Genomic DNA, 19,122 nt, shown 5'->3' on the forward strand with positions numbered 1-19,122 from the left:
CAGCTAGAGATGGCAGTGACGGATGATCCCAGCCAAATCCAGCAGGGAGTTGATTGAGGTTCCTGAGCACCTCAGGCAGCCATGTCACCAGTCTTCCCGGCAGTGTTTGCTGCTTACCTACCTGCAGGGAAGGGAGGGGCCTCAGGAATCTTCCTCTCCTTCCTCAGGGAATGTCATGAGGGTCTTGTGAGAGCCTTGTGTAGGTGACTAGATGGTGGTTCTGACAGTCCCTGGTACACGGAATGTGTGCTATTGCTACTCAGATGCATCACTTCTTTATTTTATCAAATGAAGGCATCGGTGATTTTCTCATATACGATGGAAATGGAACAAGAGAAGATGAACGTGAGTAAGGAGTTGAGTTCTGACTCGGCCTCATACCACTGCTCCGCGTGTCATGGGGACGAGACCTGGAGCTACAGTCACCCCATCCGGGGCCGCGCCAAGTCTCGGAGCCTGTCAGCCTCACCTGCCCTAGGCAGCACCAAGGAATTCAGGTAAGACCAGGAGTGCGCCCCTGTAATGCATGTAAACATGTTTTTGTTTTGATCCCAAGTTTGGGATGTCAAACAGACTTGTGAGAGGACAGGTGATGTTTGTCCATTAGAAAAGGAACCGCCTCTTGCGGGGGCATGGTCTTTGCCAACTGATAAACACCCTAGCACGGACTCTGAGAGGATATATGTATATATGAGCCCAAAACAAGAGGTGAGGCATTGTTGGTCTTGGCTGCTCATCACTCCACCTCAAGACACTTCTAGAGAGAAGCACTCCAGCGAACGCTTCCTGGTTCCTGGTTCCGGCTGCTGCTCAGGCTTCCAGCGGCTGCAGGGGAATCGCTCCCAGGAACTGAGTCTAAAAAAGGTCTATTTCTTCTGTTTCCATTAACCTCTTTTCTCTCCTATCTAGGGTAGGTGGGTTGGAAGGGAGGTGTAAACATTAAAGAACCCCAAATAGAGTAGGTTTGAAAAAGTTCAAAGAAGCCGGGTGTGGCGGTGCACGCCTTTAATCCCAGCACTTGGGAGGCAGAGGCAGGTGGATCTCTGTGAGTTTGAGGCCAGCCTGGTCTACAAAGCGAGTCCAGGAAAACCAGGGCTACACAGAGAGACCCTGTCTCGAAAAACCAAAAAGAAAAAGAAAAAGTTCAAAGCCTACAGGTGCACCTAACGTGGCTGGGCATAATGGGCAACTTAACTTCTAATGCCATGGAGGAAAATGCAGCTCTGAAGGTGTAAAGACACTGTGTCCAGGTCAGCAGAATGGCAGCTGCTGTTGCAAGGCTCCTTCCTGCTTTGTCCCCAGAGGGAATTTTCAGTTTTTGCTTTGTCTTTTTACTGTATTCCTTTTTTTAAAAAGATTGGAAGGAAGACTGATGAGAGATGAAAACCGCAAGTGTCACTAAATTTTGTAATTCTGGAAAAGATTTCCAAATTTTCAGTACAACAAGAGAGTTTGTGGTTAAAAGTGGAAGCACTTGGGAAGCAGATAGCACCACTGATAAAAGGAGAAAAAATGTGTTCAGACTCGGTAATAACTGAAAAAAAAACAGGAGTTCTCCGCCCTTGCCCTCCCACCCTACTCCGCACACCAGGTGTTTAGAGCCTGCGGAAGGAGGTGGAGAAATACCCGGAAAGCCTGGAGGCCGAAAGGGCTCTAGAGGAACGGGAAAGCAGACAGGCCAAAGGGCTGTGGCGACAAGTGCTGCGATAGAGGAATTCTCTGGGGCTACACAGACACATCAGCCTTTCCAGTCTTTGTGCAACATGTCCCTGCTAATGATGGTGGTGGGGCTCCTGATGAGATGGTGTGGCATCCAGTAGACGTGCTAGATTTAAAGCATTTTAGAGAGTCTATTGTACGGTATGGAATACACTTATCTTTTGTTAAACAAATGTCAGTAACCGGGCTACACAGCATAGTATTCCCCAAGATTGGAAAGGATTGTTGTCAGCTGTGTGAGAAGCTGCTCAGCAGTTACAGTGGCTATCCTGGGGGAGAGACGAAGCCGGGAGAACAAAATACACCAGGGGGATAAGTGTTGTTGGAGATCAGTTGCTTCCTGGGTGTTGTAAAGAGAGCACCAACTCCGGGACCACCAACCTCCTACACTGATCCAGGTAGTTACTACGGACTCTTTGCCAGTCTTCACTGATCACCCACGATGACATAATCTCAGCGTTAGTAAGAGGCACTGCAATTTCCTCCCCGTCTGGTCCTGGTGGTTGATGCAGTCTTTCTTATTCTACCTTTCATAATTCAATTTTTTTTTCTATGGATGTCTTCAGTTTTTTACTTTATGTGCTAAGAAAGTCCATTCCATAATTTTATCTGATAAATGTTGTTAAAGGTCAATTGCTTGGTGAAGGGTGTTAGGCTGACTTAAGAGCACAAACCCGATTTAAAGGCACAGTAATTGAACGATGTCGTGTTGCAGCCTTAAGAGCTTGGCACGTGGTTGAGGAGCCTGGTAAAACAGCCATTTCACTTACTAAGGTATTTCAGGGCCTTGGAGAAGCCTTCACAGAGTCCTGACAGAGACTGGGCTCAGCTCTCGATAGAGCCACAGCCACAGCGGCCCTGACACAGGTGACGGCGTGGGAGAGAGCGAGCAGAAGCCAAAGGTGCTGCCACACACATTTAATCCCAGCACCCGGGAGGCAGAGGCAGTTGAGTTCGAGGCCAGCCTGGTCTACAAAGCGGGTCCCGGACAGCCAAGGCTACACAGAGAAACCCTGTCTCCAAAACAAAAACAGAACACATAGAACACTTTTTATTTTTTTGGCTTGGTGTCAAGTGATAGAAAAAAAAATTTAGCCTTTGCTGTTAATATAATGGTTTTTATGAAAATTTGAGGCTTTTAACAAATGTTTAAATTAGTGGTTGGTCAATTTTTTTAGTTTCCTGTGTCAGTGGATCTGATAACCCGTATGAGACAGAATATGAGTAATTATGCAAAAGATAGTTTCTACCTCTCAGGGCCTGTGAATTCCATTAAGTAACAAAGCCAATTCTGAGTTAGTCCAACAGTTTCTATACATAAAACAATTTTTTGCATATTGAGAGTCAGTAATTAAGATATTTAAGGAAAATCTAACAGCACCATAGGTGTTTTGTTTGTTGGTTTGTTTTGTTTTTGTTTTTTTGCTGTGAGTTGGAGGCCAGCCTGGTCTACAGAGCAAGTCCGGGAGAGCCAAGGCAACACAGAGAGACCCCATCTGGAAAAATGCTTTAAGTATAAACTTTATTTTTTCTCTTTTTGTTGTTTTTTGTTTGTTTGTTTTTGGAGACAGGGTTTCTCAATGTAGCCTTGGCTGTCCTGGACTTGCTTTGTAGATGAGGCTGGCCTTGAACCCACAGAGATCCACTTGTCTCTGCCTCCCAAGTACTGGGACTAAAGGTGTGTGCCACCACGCCCGGCAACTGTAAATTTTCTTAATGTTGGTAAAAAAAACCAACAATAGCAGCTGAGAAACATTGAGTTCTAGAAAAAAACTAAAGAATTAAGGCAACCAGTATACTGTGAGGATCTGCTGACAGTGAAATAAAAACCCGCAATAGTTTTAGGGTGGGGGTGGGCTTATGTTTATGTATCTACAGAGATTTAATTTTAAAAATACATGGTTTCAAACAAAAAAAAATTTTTTTAAAGGTTTTTCGAGACATAGTTTCTCTGTGTAGCCTTGGCTGTCCTGGACTCGCTTTTTATACCAGGCTGGCCTTGAATTCACAGGGATCCGCCTGCCTCTGTCTCCCGAGTGCTGGGATTAAAGGCCTGCACCACCACACCTGGCTTTTCCAACAAAATTTCTAAAGATTAGATCTGACCATAGAAGACCTACTATCTAAAACATAAATGTCTTCACATAACAAGGGAATTTTTTTATTTTTCTCGAGACAGGGTTTCTCTGTGTGACAGCTCTGGCTGTGCTAGGCTCACTCTGTAGAGCAGGCTGCCGCTGCCTCCCTAGTGCTGGGATCACAGGCAGGCAGCGGCACCACGCCCGGCTGACCAGGGAGTCCTGCGGCTGCCTGGTCCTTGTGACACCCACTCTTCAGTACTGCATTCCTTCCTTCCACGGGTGCACCTGTTGGGATCCTTCCCGAAGACACACTCTATCTGTGGAGATCCTGATTGCTTAGTGTGAGGCTGGGCCTGCCCAAGTGGTGATGACCCTAGCAGAGGGATCAAACACTGTCCACGAGACTTGTACTGGATACTTGTTACCAGCTGGCTTGTACCAAATGTAGGCCACACCATGTTTTCCTTTCTACCTCAACACAGAGCCGCCCAGTCAGCCCATGCTGAAGTGGGGTTAAGCTGAAAGGAAAGGATGGTTGTGCTCACTGAAAGAAGGTTCCACTGGAGCATGCATGGGTGCTGTTGTGACCTAGAGCCCTCAGCCCCTCAGACAGGAGCAGGACAGGGGGTCTCCTGTGTGCAGGCTGCGGGCACTGCCCTCCTCTGCGGCTGCAGCAAGCCTCAAGGGAAGGTTAGCTGACAAGCATGGGGTTCCTGATGGCAGGAGGTGTTCTGACTCCTGGAGACAATAACTATGTTACATTCTAGATGGAAACTTGCCAGAGACTGGCCCTGGCTCCAGAACAGGGTGACACCTGCCAAGTGTGGAAGTGGGCTTTCTCGTGAGGAGCCACTTTAAAAACATCCAGTCTTTTCCATGAGATAGAATGATCCCGCAGAGCTCCCTCTTAGCAGTAGAGGGATAAGGGGCTGCTGCAGATTCTATGTAGAAAGTTCTTTCTGTGAGAGATGGCTCCAGCAGAGGCCAGGTGACCAACACCTTTGCCCTTGGTACACAGCTGATCACAGCGTGGCCTCTGTTGCCTATTCCTTCACTGCGTTTTGCCCTGCCAGCTTTGCACAGAATTGCCTGGTTTTCTGGTTTCTCTGGGGATATTGGACCTTCGAGAGTGGCCATAGGTCAGAGAAGCTTCTGTTGCTTGTGGCTGTGTCCTGGGGCAGTGTGCATACAAGGAAGTTTGCCCATTTAACCTTTCCTTGAGGAGTGCAGTGCTGACCCTCCTGTCTTCTCCAAGCCCTAAATCCCCTGCCTGTTAGCCTTTTAGTCCCTACATACATGGAGATTTATGATGTTAAAGGTTGTGTAAGTAACCTAGACTTGGCAATTTACTCATATAATCTTAGCACTTAAAAGACTGAGTCAGGAAGATCACAAGTTTAAGGCCAGCCTGGGCCATATAGGGAGGCCCTGTAAAAAAAAAAAAGAAAGAAAGAAAACTGGATGCCGTGGCGCACGCCTTTAATCCCAGTACTGGGGAGGCAGAGGCAGACGGATCTCTGTGAGTTCAAGGCCAGTTTGGTCGACAGAGCAAGTCCAGGACAGCCAAGGCTACACAGAGAAACCCTGTCTCAAAAAAAAAAAAAAAAAAAAAAGCTCTTCGGGCTCTGGCTTCGGTTCCAGCAAGATGGCGAAACGCACCAAGAAGGTCAGGATCGTCGGGAAATACGGGACCCGCTATGGTGCTTCCCTCCGGAAAATGGTGAAGAAAATTGAAATCAGCCAGCACGCCAAGTACACTTGCTCCTTCTGTGGCAAGACCAAGATGAAGAGACGAGCCGTTGGCATCTGGCACTGTGGTTCCTGCATGAAAAGAGTGGCTGGTGGGGCCTGGACCTACAACACCACTTCTGCGGTCACGGTGAAGTCTGCTGTCAGGAGACTCAAGGAACTGAAAGACCAGCAGAAGGGCTACCGTTTGAGACTTGCCTAGCCTGCAATAAATGGGTTAATTTACGTTAAAAAAAAAAGGGAGGGGGAGGGGAAAAAAGCTTTATGTAACACTCTAGCACTTGTTGAGCCCAGAAGGGCCTACAGCAACCAGAGGGCTCCTCTCCAGCTGACGGCTCGCCAGGCTGGCCCGGCTCCATGACCTGGACACTGCTGCTCCCCCAGAGGCAGGGCAGTCTTTCATCTGCGTCATCAGATTGGGAAGGTTTTGTGGATTTGGAGACAGGCAGCTAAGAGGAAAGCAAGTTTAAAGGCCACTCTTGCTAATGCGGTGGTGTTCTCTTTGAGCTGAGAAGGGTTAGTGAAACCCTAGAGACCTGAGTGGAATGCCCAGGATGAACACGCATCACAACACTGTCTTAGTCTTTGCCCTGAACCCTCAGACCATCGAGCGCCCTGACTGCTGCTGTCCTTGGCCAGGGCAGGCTGCAGTGAGCCTGTGCTTGGGTGCTCAACTGGCTGGGTCACTTCAGGAGGGATGGCAGGGTTGCTCAATTGTATCTGTTAAGAGACACATGTGCTGCAGAGCAAATACATCTGCCAGAATGTTCATCTAGATTACTCAGGGTGGTGCCAGGTTTGACTCCCGATTATAGCCCACAGACCTGCTGAGAGGCTCGTGCCGGGCCCGTGTTTTCCTGGCTCTGACTAGACTTGTGCCTCCTTTGATTTGGGTTCAGTGTCCATGGGAGCCTGGCCAGGTCAGCTTCCATGCCTCCTTGCTGCCACAGGGAACCTGGGCAGCAGGGATCCCTGCCATGTGAATGTTGGGGATGGTGGTGCTGGTGCTGTTTTGCTGCCTGTCCCCTCCTACTTTGACACCAGTTCCCACTGTGCTCCACAGGAGGACCCGCTCACTCCATGGGCCGTGCCCAGTGACCACATTTGGACCAAAGGCCTGCGTGCTGCAGAACCCCCAGACCATCATGTGAGTTTACCAGAGCTGCGGCGGTGTGGGGGAGGGGCAGTTTGTTGGGAGTATTATGGGCTTGCTCTGTGCAGTGTTCTGAGTTGGATAAAAACAAAAGCCAAGCAGGTGTCTTTTAGAAACCCTCTGTACGTAGACTAAGCTGCTGGTCTCCTGTGGTTTGCAGAGGCAGAGGGCCACTTTCTGTGTCAGTGCACACCCGTAATCTGGCACTGAGTTTGAGGCAGGAGGATCTCCAGTTCCGAGCCAGCTTGAGCTGTTAATAAGATGTCAACCTTGGCCACAGAGTCAGACCCTGTCTGAAAAACAAAAACAAATAAATAAGCCAGGGGAAGGCAGTGGGGAGCCGAGCACTATAGCCACATGGGTGCCAGGTTCCCTGGTTCTGCCCTTCTTGCACAGATTGAATGGGAGCAATGTGAGTTACTTCATTTTCTGTTTCTTTTATTTTATTTTTAGTTGTTTTTAAAAGATGCATTTACTTGTGCATGTGAGCACTGTATGTGCATGTGAGCCTGCATGACAGAGAGAGCATCATCAGATCCCCTACAGGTGGCTGTGAGTCACCATGTGGTTTCAGAAACTGAACTCAGGACCTCTAGACAAACAGGCAGTGCTTTTAACTCCTGAGCCAATCTCCAGACCTGGGGTTCTATTTCTATGGGTGAGAATTCCATTCTAACAGTCAGTGGTTTCCCCTTTGTTACAGGAATAGAAACATGAATTTTCCTTGTTTTTCATCCTGTGCTTGTTTGCAGGGTGGGTTTGCTGTGCTAGCGACGGGACCCAGGCCTTGCACATAACAGACATGCACATCCCACCCAATGTAGTTCTCCAACTCTGTCAGTGTCAGGACAGTGCCCAGGAATAGAGGCTCCCCGAGACCTCAGCAGTTAGTGTGTCTTACCACGTGTACACACAATCCCCTGTCAGCCCAAAATCTGCTTAGCGTTGATCTTTTCAGAAGGGCAAATACTTTGTGTCATGTTCTTCACAGTGACTGCATTTCGTAATGGAGGAAAAGTCCCTCAAGAGGGTTGATATGAGTGCTCTGTGTGTGTGTGTGTGTGTGTGTGTGTGTGTGTGTGTGTGTGTGTGTGTGTGTGTGTGTAAGATTGATTGATTTATTATGTATACAACAACTTGCCTGCATGTGTGCCTGCCAGAAGAGGCACCAGCTCTCGTTACAGATGGTTGTGAACAGCTAGGCGGTGGTGGCGCACGCCTTTAATCCCAGCACTCGAGAGGCAGAGGCAGGCGGATCGCTGTGAGTTCGAGGCCAGCCTGGTCTACAAAGTGAGTCCAGGACAGCCAAGGCTACACAGAGAATCCCTGTGTCGAAAAAACCAAAAAAAGAAAAACAAAACAGATGGTTGTGAACCACCACCTTGTGGATGCTGGGAATTGAGCTCAGAACCTCTGCAAGAACAGCCAGTGCTCTTAACCACTGAGCCATCTCTCCAGCCCTAGTGCTTGGTGTTTTAAAATTTAGAATGCTATCTGGGTGGTAATGGCACAAATCTTTAATCCCAGCACTCTGGAGATCTCTCTCTTTTTTTTTTTTTTTGGTTTTTGGTTTTTCGAGACAGGGTTTCTCTGTGTAGCCTTGGCCATCCTGGACTCACTTTGTAGACCAGGCTGGCCTCGAACTCACAGCGATCTGCCTGCCTCTGCCTCCCGAGTGCTGGGATTAAAGGCGTGCGCCACCACGCCCGGCTCAGGCGGATCTCTTGTGTTCAAGGCCAGCCTGGTCTACAAAGTGAGTCCAGGACAGCCAAAGCTACACAGAGAAACCCTGTCTCAAGAAAGAAAAAAAAAAAAGAAAGAAGAGACAAAACAAAATTAGGATATCAAGGCCAATGGTGGCTCAGCAAATAAAGGCACCTGCTGCCTAACCTGACAGCCTGAGTTCAAGCACTAAAACTCACAGGGAGGAAGGAAAGAGCATTATCTTTTGACTTCCACTCTCTTATTATGATAGACACACACACACACACACACACACACACACACACACACACACACGTGAGTAAGTAAATGCTTGGAAGAAGACGTTAGAATTTCATTTCGTCAGCCGGGCGTGGTGGCACACGCCTTTAATCCCAGCACTCGGGAGGCAGAGGCAGGCGGATCGCTGTGAGTTTGAGGCCAGCCTGGTCTACAAAGTGAGTCCAGGATGGCCAAGGCTACACAGAGAATCCCTGTCTCGAAAAAACAAAAACAAAAAAAGTCATTTTGTCACTTTTGTTTTTTGTTTTTGTTTGTTCTTTTCTTCCTTCCTTTCTTTCTTGCTTTTTGTTTTTGTTTCCGAGGCGTGCGTCCAGAGTCTATTCTTTCCTTAAATGTAGACGGTGAAAGGGCTAATATAATGTGGCTGTCGGGAAGTAAGATTAGCCCAGTGTGTAAAATGGAGACACTTCACTACTGTTCTATCATCGACAAGGGTTGTAGGCAGGGCTAGTGATGTACTCTGGGGCTGAGCCAGGGCTACTGTGATCTCACTCTCAGAGCACACGTGCCTATGCAGTACACCACCCTTTTCTGGCCCAAGGCTATGACCCTCTGAGGCCTGGTTCTCAGCCTTCCTGATACTGCAACCCTTAATGCAGTCTAGTGTGTGACTCCCAACCATAACATTAAGTCATTGCTGCTGCCTAAGTATAGTTTTACTAGTGTTATGAATTGTAATGTCAGTAGCTGATATGCAGGATATCTGATACACTGCCCGCAAATGGGTGGCAGCCCAGAGGTTGAAAACAATTGCTCTAAGCTTTGTCTTGGAGATGAAGGTATCGTTGCTTCTTCTGCCACCTCCAGGCCATGCATGGAACTGCTTTTAAACTCCATATGTGACTGCAGAGTTGTTGTAAATCCCAGTAATGATGCTGTTCCTGCACCCTTGGTGCTGGTTGGTGTAGGGGAATTGTAATTGTCAGGAACCCTTGCCTCCAATGACAGACACCTAGTAGCAGCAATAACCCATAATTCTGCCGATGGAAACACAGGCATCCAGCATTTTTGCCGCAGAAACACTAACTCTAGCTGTCTAACATCCACTGTGGCATCACTGTCTGTCCCACGTGTGGCCTACCCACACTCCCCCCACCCAGAGCTCTAGGCTCTCTCTTACTTCCTGCCCACGTGCCCATGTCCACCACCTCCCAGTGTCCTAGTGGACTCCCCTGTTTGCCCAACCACCAGCTGCTTGCGACCCCTTCCTGCACAGTCTAACACTTGGCATTTCCTTAAAGCCTCTTCAGCAGCCAGTTTTTAATTGTAGAGAGAGAGAGAGAGAGAGAGAGAGAGTGTGTGTGTGTGTGTGTGTGTGTGTGTGTGTGTGTGTGTGTGTACACACGTGCATGTGTGCGTCCCCCCCATATGTATGCAGCGGTTTTGTAAACATGGGTCTTCTTCGAGGGGATTATGCCCCTCCTCCCCTTTTTTTTTTTTATCTTTCAGGACATGATTTCTTTTTCTTCTTTTTTTGGGGGGCGGCAGGGTAGGGGTTTGGAGACATAGTTTCTCTGTGTAGCCTTGGCTGTCCTAGACTTGCTGTGTAGACCAGGCTGGCCTTTCACAAAGATCTACCTGTCTCTGCCTCCCGAGTGCTGGGATTGACGGCCGGGTGGTGCTGGCATGATTTCTTTGTATAGCTCTAGCTCTCCTAGAACTCTCTTTGTAGACCAGTCTTGCTTCAAACTCAGATTCAAGTGTCTCTGCCTTCAAAGTGCTGGGGTTAAAAGCATACACCACCACATTGAGTGAGCAGTGTGCACTATACTCAGGACGGCTGAGCTATCTCTCTAGTCCCCCACAGCCAGTTTTACTTATGTATCAGTTATTTAGGACAGGACACAAACTGGCCTCCAAGCCATGGTTTGATGTTGGGAGGTCCAGGTGGGGCTTCAGGCTGGTGCTGAGTGTCTAGGGCAGGCAGCTTTTTCTGCTCTGCCTGGAACCGTTTGCTCTGGGCTCTGGGATGTAGAGTTCTGTCACCTACATTTCTGGGCACCTCCACATGTCAGTGTAGGGACACATAGTATCAGGGTTAGAAGAATGGGGGCCTCGTACATTTCCCAACTACTCTAAGATAGCATAGGGAGGGCTGACCATGAGGGGTTCTCATTTCCTGATTACTTTGAGACTTTACTTTGAGGCTGTATTTTCCTCGCAGGGTATGTGAGGCTATCAGCCTCTATACGTTGTATGGCACAGTGGTCACTCACCCTGGCTGGCATAGCAGATGACTTAGAGCTGGTTCTGGCAGGCCGTGGATGGGCCTGCCAGCTCCACATGGCACCTGCAGCCCAGACTGCCTGGAATGACCAGCCTTCCCTTTAGATGACACAACAGGAAGTGGAACTGGTTTGTGGTCACAGGGAGTGCTTGGCATCTTGGCCTGTATATAGTAACACTGTGGCACATGCTGAACCCTGCTGAGATTTGGTGCTGAAAGAGTCATGGCCCGGACCTGACTAGAACAGCCATGACACACGTATGGGCAGGGTAGGCCGCGGGGCGCAGGGTGGGGACTTGGAGCTCTGGTGGGACAGAGGACTGGGGTCCGCCCACATTGTCTGGGGCTCAACGCTTGGCAAGGAAGGGAGTGATGCCCTTTCACCTGCAGCCCTTTTGCCTGCAGGTGCCTGAAGCCTCCTCCCTGTGGGTGGCTCGCCATTCCCAAGCTGCTAGTCATCTGCTTGGCCTGAACACTGCAGCTGCCAGGAGCCTGCTGGGCAGGGGGTCCTGGCCCACTTTGTCTTTTCATTTTTAAAGTAGATTAGGCAAAAGGGTCATGTAGTCAGAAAGAGCCTACATTCTGTTTATTTGATTTTCATAGTTTAGAGAACACTTCGATAGAACTTTGACAAGTCTTTTACATTTTGCTTTCAGTTTTAAGGACACAAAAATAGGCCTCTCACTATAGTACACATGTAGAGCGTGGTGGCCAGACAGGGCTCTGTGTCTGCTAGTGAGGTAGCCCTGAAATACGGGGTGAGGGGCGTGCCTGCAGTCTCCTACAGGTGGAGATCCTGTAGGAGTCGCGAGCACCGCGGGCAGGTGGTGAGGCTCAGAGAGGCAGCTATGAGCGGCCCCTCCCCTCCCAGAAATGCCAGGAACAGGTGAGTGCTTTGACCAGGATTCCCTGGTCATTTTTTGGCCTCTGTTTTTAGTAGTTTGTGTCATATTTTTGAAGGTTGGTCGTGGGTTCTCACAGATTGCCAGAACATTGAGCCATTTTGTAATTGGGAAGATTGTGTTGAACAGGGAGAATGGTACTTAAGAAACTAAGCTTCACTGTGTCAGGCAGAGAACCAGGTTGCACCTTAAACTTAGCACTCAGGAGGCAAAGGCAGGTGCGTCTCTATGAATTCGAGGCCGGTCTGGTCTACATAATGAGTTCTAAGCCAGCCAAGGCCACATAATGAGAACCTGTCTCAAACATTTTTTTAATAATAGTCAGCTAAGTTTATTCAGTGGCGTAGAGAGGTAGGCCACATACTTTCCATGTACGTCGAAGGAAACACTAAGTCCTGAAGGGCCCTGGAACTGGACAGAGTCGTCACCCCAGGTGTCCTGTGTTCTGTAGAGCAGGTGCCCTCTGTGGGCTGCAGACAGCCTGGGCTTTCCCCTCTGCTGCTCCAGCCATCTCTGTCCCCACCAAAGAGTGTAAGGAAGGAAGTAAACATACTGTGTATGATCTGCCCCGTGGCTGTGACTACAGGAGCACTTGGCAAGCAGGGGCCAAAGGGGATATGGCCAAAGCCACGGAGACAGTGGCTGGGCAGCGTGCGTCTTGAAGGTCTGTCTACCAGCTAAGGACAGTTGCTCTGGAGCCGTTGTGTTCCTGGTTCTTGGCTATAGGATGGCTGGCAGCCGTCCCTGGTAGGGACCGTTGCTTACTCTATGTATACAAGTTGGCAGTGCATTTTTATTTGCTCTGGTTTGTGGCTATTTTTATTTTTCCAAATTCCTCGAGGAGGAAAAGATGACTGGTGGTGTGAGCTCTCTTCTCTCCCCAAAGGCACATCCAGGACCCTGCAAGCCAGCGGTTGACATGGAACAAATCTCCCAAGAGTGTACTCGTCATCAAAAAGATCCGAGATGCCAGCCTGCTGCAGCCCTTCAAGGAGCTCTGCATATACCTCATGGAGGTAAGGCAAGCAGGCTAGGGGCCACGCTCTGGAGTGGGGCATCCTGCTCAGGAGTTGGGAAGAGACTTGTCCAGGGCAGCAGAACCAAGGGCTCAACGATCCTTTTACTTAGATGTTTGAAGCATTCTAAAAAGTGGTTACTAGCCAACTGTGCTGGAGGCCCAGAAACTCAAGGCAGAGGAACTGCGTCTGGCAAGAGCCCTGAACTGTGCCACATGCTCATGAAGAACCTGCCCATGGCTGTTACAGTAAATTGTATCAGCTCGGCCTAACATGGCTAATAACTGACACAGAGTCTGAAATGTACCTTAAAGCTGTTAGCACTAGGTGCCGGGCAGAATCTAAACTGATACAAATCTACTGGTAAACTAAACAAACTACTCTAAACCTCATGACATACATTTATTCCAAGCACTTGCCACTCTGATCCTTGGGTGGTTTCTCTGCCCAGTTCTTGTCCACTGTCAACAGTCTTTCCCTTTCCTCTCAAACTTGGCTCTGCCCCCTCTCCAGGAAGTCCCGCCTTCTACTTCCTGTCCTTCTGCCTGTCCTGACAGGGTTTCTGTGTGTAGCCTTGACTGTCCTGGACTCACCTGTAGACCAGGCTGGCATCAAACTCACAAAGACCTCCTGCCTCTGCCTCCTGAGTGCTGGTGTATGCCACCACTGCCCGGCTGAGACAGTGTGTTCTTACACTTCTGTACAAAAGTCTTCTGACTTTCCCTCTTCCTTGGAAACTACAGGAGCGCAGTGGTTAGGGCTCGTCCTCCTGAGCACCCCCCAAAGGTCCCACCTCTGGACACAAAAGACTAAGCTGCCTCCCTCTTGGCACCTCAGAACCACACTACCCTTCAGGACATGACTTGGGGGACTCCCTCAGAACACAGGTAAACCATGCTGTGAATCTGGAGCCACTGGGGTCAGAAAGCTCCTGTTTGAGAAGCAGCCTCCATGATGCCCTGAGCGATGGATGAGCTGAGCAGGCTGCAGTGATGCGCTGGCCAAGGAGACACCGTCCACCCTGTTGCAAAGTCTCTCCATGCAGGAAGAGCCAGTGTGACCTGGGTGCACTGTTGAGCTCCAATGCATGTTTCACTTCCAGGAGAACAACATGATTGTGTATGTGGAAAAGAAAGTGCTGGAAGACCCTGCTATCGTGAGTGATGAAAACTTCGGACCAGTGAAGAAGAAGTTCTGCACTTTCCGTGAAGGTATGCTGTCTGGAGCCTCTGCTCTTGTTGATGTCTGCACACTCGGGCACTAGGGCTTTTTGTGTGACAACGGTTCCCATTTTGTGTTGGTCTTGTAGATTATGACGACATCTCCAACCAGATCGACTTTATCATATGCCTGGGAGGAGACGGCACCCTGCTCTACGCCTCCTCACTTTTCCAGGTAAGCTGTGTTGGGGGTGGGGTGTTGAGATGTTATTTGAGTCCAATGTGAGGAGGAGGCGCCTTCCCAGCACAAGTCCCCCTACTCGACCTCACACAGCCTCACACCAGAGAGCCACACGCTGTAGTGTTGAAGGGGAGCATCTCAGCCTGTGTGTTGCAGCCCCTTCTCAAGGGCCGCATAAGGGCATCAGAAAGTGTGTTTATATTGTGACTCATAAAGTAGCAAAATTATAGTTATGAAGTAGCAACAAAGATGATTTTGTGGTTAGGGGGTCACCACAACGTGAGGATCTGCCTTCAAGGGCTGCAGCATTAGGGGACTGAGAACCACGGCTCTAAAGATTTTTCAGTCCAACTAATTAGCAGTAGAGTGCATGTGCAAATAATTTAACTAGTTCCCTGGGGTCAGCCGAGATGAGTGACACACTCTGTCAGTGTCGGGTAGTGTGGGGAGACCTCATGAAGGAAGGGTGACTGTATGGCCACATACCAGACAGTCTGGGAGAGAGCTAGGCTAAAAGCCAAGGCCCCAGGCAGGGTAGGGCAGCAGGGGGACATGGGAGCCTCTGGCCTCACCCTCAGCAAGGCAGGACCAAGCCTGTGGTGTGCTAGAAAAGGGTGGGCATTGTGGACTGTAGATCAGCTGGGAGTAGGCCACACCCCCTGGTGGGACGGCAGGGCAGAGCCCATCTAGCTGTGTGAACTGGGGGTGGGAGTGGCACTGGGGCTCTCTTGGCAAGATGTCACCCTATTTTGCTGCATAAGTTTCTGTCTAAGGGCTGCAGGCAACTGGTACTTTGAACCTTGGATTTTGCTCAGTCCCACTTGTATTTAGATGGGGCCTAAACCATCTCCACCTTTCCTCTTCCACCCCCCAAGTCTCTGCCAAGTCTGCCTACCTTCTAGTCCTACTGGCATGGTCTCCACAGTCACAGCCTTGTATCTGGTACTGGCCAGATCTTTCCTGTGTGACCAGTGAACTGGTCTGGTCCTGTTGCTTTTGTTTCCTTTTGGCCCTTCTCACACATTCCTCATTGCTTTGGGGGATGGCACCACCCTGCCCTGCTCTGGGTTTCCCACCTCTTGCCTGGCTCATGTTCACCTGTCCCCCAAGATCCGCACCTGTTGATAGTCGGTGGTTCCTGGGTAGCCCAGCGATACCACCTGGTCTCCTCACCCACAGGGTAGTGTGCCTCCTGTTATGGCGTTCCACCTGGGATCCTTGGGCTTCCTGACCCCATTCAACTTTGAGAACTTCCAGTCCCAAGTGAACCAGGTGATAGAGGGTAAGCTGCGGTGCTGTGGGTCTCACGGAACAGCTCAGTGCCACCTCCTATGTGATTGGGGCTCATCATTGCTATTGGGTGTCCTCTCGTTTTTCAGTTTTCTGTCTTTGGGTATTTTGCCTGAAGGTTTGTCTGTGTAGCACGTATATACCTGGTGCCCACGGAGCTGTGGGATCCACCAGGACTGTAGGTGTTGCTACCCATCAAAGGGAAACTAGGGATTTAGACTAAGTCTCCAAAAGCTGCCAGTGCTTTTGACCACTGAGCCATGTCTGCAGCCCCTTTGGATTTCTTTGGCTTTTTGTTTCTTGGGGTTTTTGGTTTGTTTGGTGTTTTTGGTTTTTTGTTTGTTTGTTCGTTTTGTTTTTTTGTTTTTGTTTTGTTTTGCTTTTTTTTGTTTTTTTTATTTTTGATTTTCGAGACAGGGTTTCTTGTGTAGCCTTGGCTGTCCTGGACTCACTTTGTAGACCAGGCTGGCCTCGAACTCACAGAGATCCTCCTGCCTCTGCCTCCAAGACTCCTGGGGTTACAAAGAGTGCGCATTGGGTCCAGCTTGTTTGTTTGTTTGTTCTTTTTTTTTTTTTTTTTTTTTTTTTTTGGTTTTTCGAGGCAGGGTTTCTCTGTGTAGCCTTGGCCATCCTGGACTCACTTTGTAGACCAGGCTGGCCTCAAACTCACTCTGCCTCCCGAGTGCTGGGATAAAAGGCGTGTGCCACCACGCCCGGCTCTGTTGTTTAATATTTTTTTATTTATAATGATGCAGTTTCACAATTTGGAGATTTCTAAATTTCAGATGTTTCAAACACTCCTTACTAAAGTGGGAAGTCCTGCTATTCATGGGCTGCTCAGGGTGGCTTGGGTAAAGGCACTGAAGGTCACTGACTTGAGGACAGAGGGAAGGGTCGTAGCTAACGTGGAGGTGGCCCCAGCCCCCCTGAGCTGGATCCTGCTGACCCCAGGCAATGCTGCTGTTATCCTGCGGAGCCGGTTGAAGGTCAGGGTGGTGAAAGAACCCAGAGATAAGCAAACAGCCATCCTCAACGGCCTCAGTGAAAACGGCCTGGACGCGGAGGGCGGGAAGCAGGCCATGCAGTATCAGGTCTGTGCAGAAGTCCTTGCTGCCTGGCTTCACCTTCAAGGAGGGCACCAGGTGGGGGAGCTTGGGGCGGGAGTCCCTGACCCCAGCATGAGAAGCTTGTGGTGAGCCTGAGTGCTAATAGCAGCAGCCCCAGCCATGAGCTTACTCCCTGAGCGCAGGCCGTGGTCTTACCATCTCTTCCAGGTCTTGAATGAAGTGGTAATCGACAGAGGCCCCTCCTCATACCTGTCCAATGTGGATGTCTACCTGGATGGGCACCTCATCACCACTGTGCAGGGCGATGGTAAGGCCCATGTTGTGCCTGGGGAACCCAAGAACCCCACATGGGCCCTAGAGTGACACCTACACCCTGTCTCTGCCAGGAGTGATCGTGTCTACCCCGACGGGCAGCACAGCATATGCAGCTGCAGCCGGGGCCTCCATGGTGCACCCCAACGTGCCAGCCATCATGGTTACGCCCATCTGCCCCCACTCGCTGTCATTCCGGCCCATCGTGGTCCCTGCAGGGGTCGAGCTGAAGGTCAGCAGCTCCTTTCTGTCTCCTCTGCTCTGTGAGTCTTTGACCCTAGGTCAGCAGAAAGCAGTTGTCGCTACCTTAGCGCCTGCTGCCACCCAAGGTCTGCTGTCCAGCCCCCTTCCATGTGAGCGCTACCTGTCCCTGCCTTCCATGTGAGCGCTACCTGTCCCTGGAACCTAGGACAGAAGGGCTTTGCCTCTGTCCCTGGTTTCCAGTGGCACAGAGAGCTGCCAGCCCACTATGCAGGGCTCTCAGTTGCAAGAAGTGGGGACGGTCCCCATTGAGAGGGAATGGCATGTGTCTCCAGGTGACAACAGACCCCCGATTGGTTTAAGTTCTAGTGACCCTACCTATGGGAGGCACCAAAATGGGGGCTACAGCAGCATCATGCGGGAGTTCTGGGGGGCCAGAGGGGCCCTGGGAAGACCCTTCCTGCCTAGAGCTCACTTTCACTCCTGCCCCAACCCTTAGATTATGCTGTCGCCGGAAGCCAGGAACACGGCCTGGGTGTCCCTCGATGGACGGAAGAGGCAAGAAATCCGCCATGGAGACAGGTGTGGGGCTGCGATGCCAGGCAGGGGCTGACCTTGTCTTCCCTCAGGTGGTTTTAATCACTAGGGGGTGGCCTGTTCCAAAGCTTGGTCGTGGACACAGGCGTGACTGGTCTCCGCCTAAGTCACCTCTAGCGAAGTTGTGGTGCTGCCTATGACCTGCAGTGTCTAAAAGTGAAAGGTCCACAGCCCACTGCATAGCCTTAGACACAGTCAGCTGGCACTGACTCACGTTAGCCCCTGCATCCTCCTGGGTGTGTGAGTGCTGCCCGACAGCTAAGTTCTACAACAAGGCCTAGGGTGGGCCTGGTCATCCACTAACCCCTACCCTGGTTCACTTCAGGGAAAAATTGCCCAGACCTCTGGGAGTCAGAGACCTGGAGTCGGGTCTTCAGCACAGTGGTAGATAACAGGGTCTGAGCCTGTGTCTGTACCCCTATCAGGGTTCAGGCCCAGAGTGGCTGCTTGCATTTGGACAAAACTAACTGGCCTAGGGACTGCAGCTTGATACCTGTAAGGCCCTGCTCACCCAGACACGCTTCTCTTTCCCATCCAAGCATCAGCATCACCACCTCTTGCTACCCGCTGCCCTCCATCTGCGTGTGTGACCCTGTGAGCGACTGGTTCGAGAGCCTGGCCCAGTGTCTGCACTGGAATGTTCGAAAGAAGCAAGCTCACTTCCCAGAGGATGAGGATGAGGACCAGGATGGGGAGGACAGCTAGACGGCACGTTCCCGCTCCAGCCTGAGGAGGCCCCCAGCCTTGGGGGCTGCCTTCTCTTGCTCTCTCTCCTGCTGGCCTTCTGGCTGACCTGGCCTTGACAAACCACGAGGCTGTCCAGGCGTCTTGTGTCCGGCCTGCCGTGCTGGGAGAGCTTGGGTCTGCCTTTTGCAGAACAGATGAGCTTTTTAATGTTTTTAAACCTCTTTTTCATTTCTAAAGAAGCAAAATGAGAACTGGGCTGGGTGTCCTGCGTCTGCCCATGCGCTCCCGTTGGTCCCAGGTCAGGAATTCCCATAAATCAGTCTGTTGAAATTCTGAGGGGTCAGAATGATTGATCTCCCTTCTGATATTGAAATAAATGTCTCAGCCAGAAATCTTCCTTTAACTGCAGTGCTTTCCCCAGGGCCTGTACTTTCCCCCCATGCAACTCTTGGGGTCACCTGGCAGCTTTGCTATGGGTTGGCAAGGTGAGCTGGTTTTTGTGTTTGGAGATGGCTAGGTGCCTCCGAGTCTGGCCCAAGGCCTCTGACTCCTTCCAGAGCACAGCCATCCGGCAACCTCACATTCCTCACAGAGCAGGGCAGCAGCTCCTGGGACATTTTAGGTCCTATGTACACTTTTTAGAGGCTATTTTAAAACTTTCTGAAGTGACTATGTACATATTTTCTTGTACACACTTTGTGAAGATTTGGAGGGAC

General features: G+C 50.3%; 2 protein-coding genes across 2 annotated transcripts; both read left to right on the plus strand.

The window, feature by feature from the left end:
- The first annotated feature begins 263 nt into the window (after positions 1–263).
- Positions 264–18,964, plus strand: Nadk (NAD kinase). Its single transcript, XM_051171205.1, has 11 exons — positions 264–497; positions 6,613–6,696; positions 12,722–12,851; positions 13,954–14,062; positions 14,161–14,246; positions 15,432–15,534; positions 16,494–16,633; positions 16,817–16,916; positions 16,996–17,153; positions 17,622–17,704; positions 18,259–18,964. The coding sequence occupies exons 1-11, from the start codon at positions 289–291 to the stop codon at positions 18,422–18,424; spliced, it is 1,368 nt and encodes a 455-aa protein (XP_051027162.1). The 5' UTR covers positions 264–288; the 3' UTR covers positions 18,425–18,964.
- Positions 5,420–5,788, plus strand: LOC127211367 (60S ribosomal protein L37a-like). The gene has a single exon (XM_051171206.1). It carries the CDS (start codon positions 5,446–5,448, stop codon positions 5,749–5,751), a length of 306 nt encoding a protein of 101 aa, XP_051027163.1. The 5' UTR covers positions 5,420–5,445; the 3' UTR covers positions 5,752–5,788.
- Positions 18,965–19,122: the final 158 nt, after the last annotated feature.

This window comes from Acomys russatus, chromosome 29 (assembly GCF_903995435.1).
Source record: "Acomys russatus chromosome 29, mAcoRus1.1, whole genome shotgun sequence".
NCBI classification, from domain to species: Eukaryota; Metazoa; Chordata; class Mammalia; order Rodentia; family Muridae; genus Acomys; species Acomys russatus.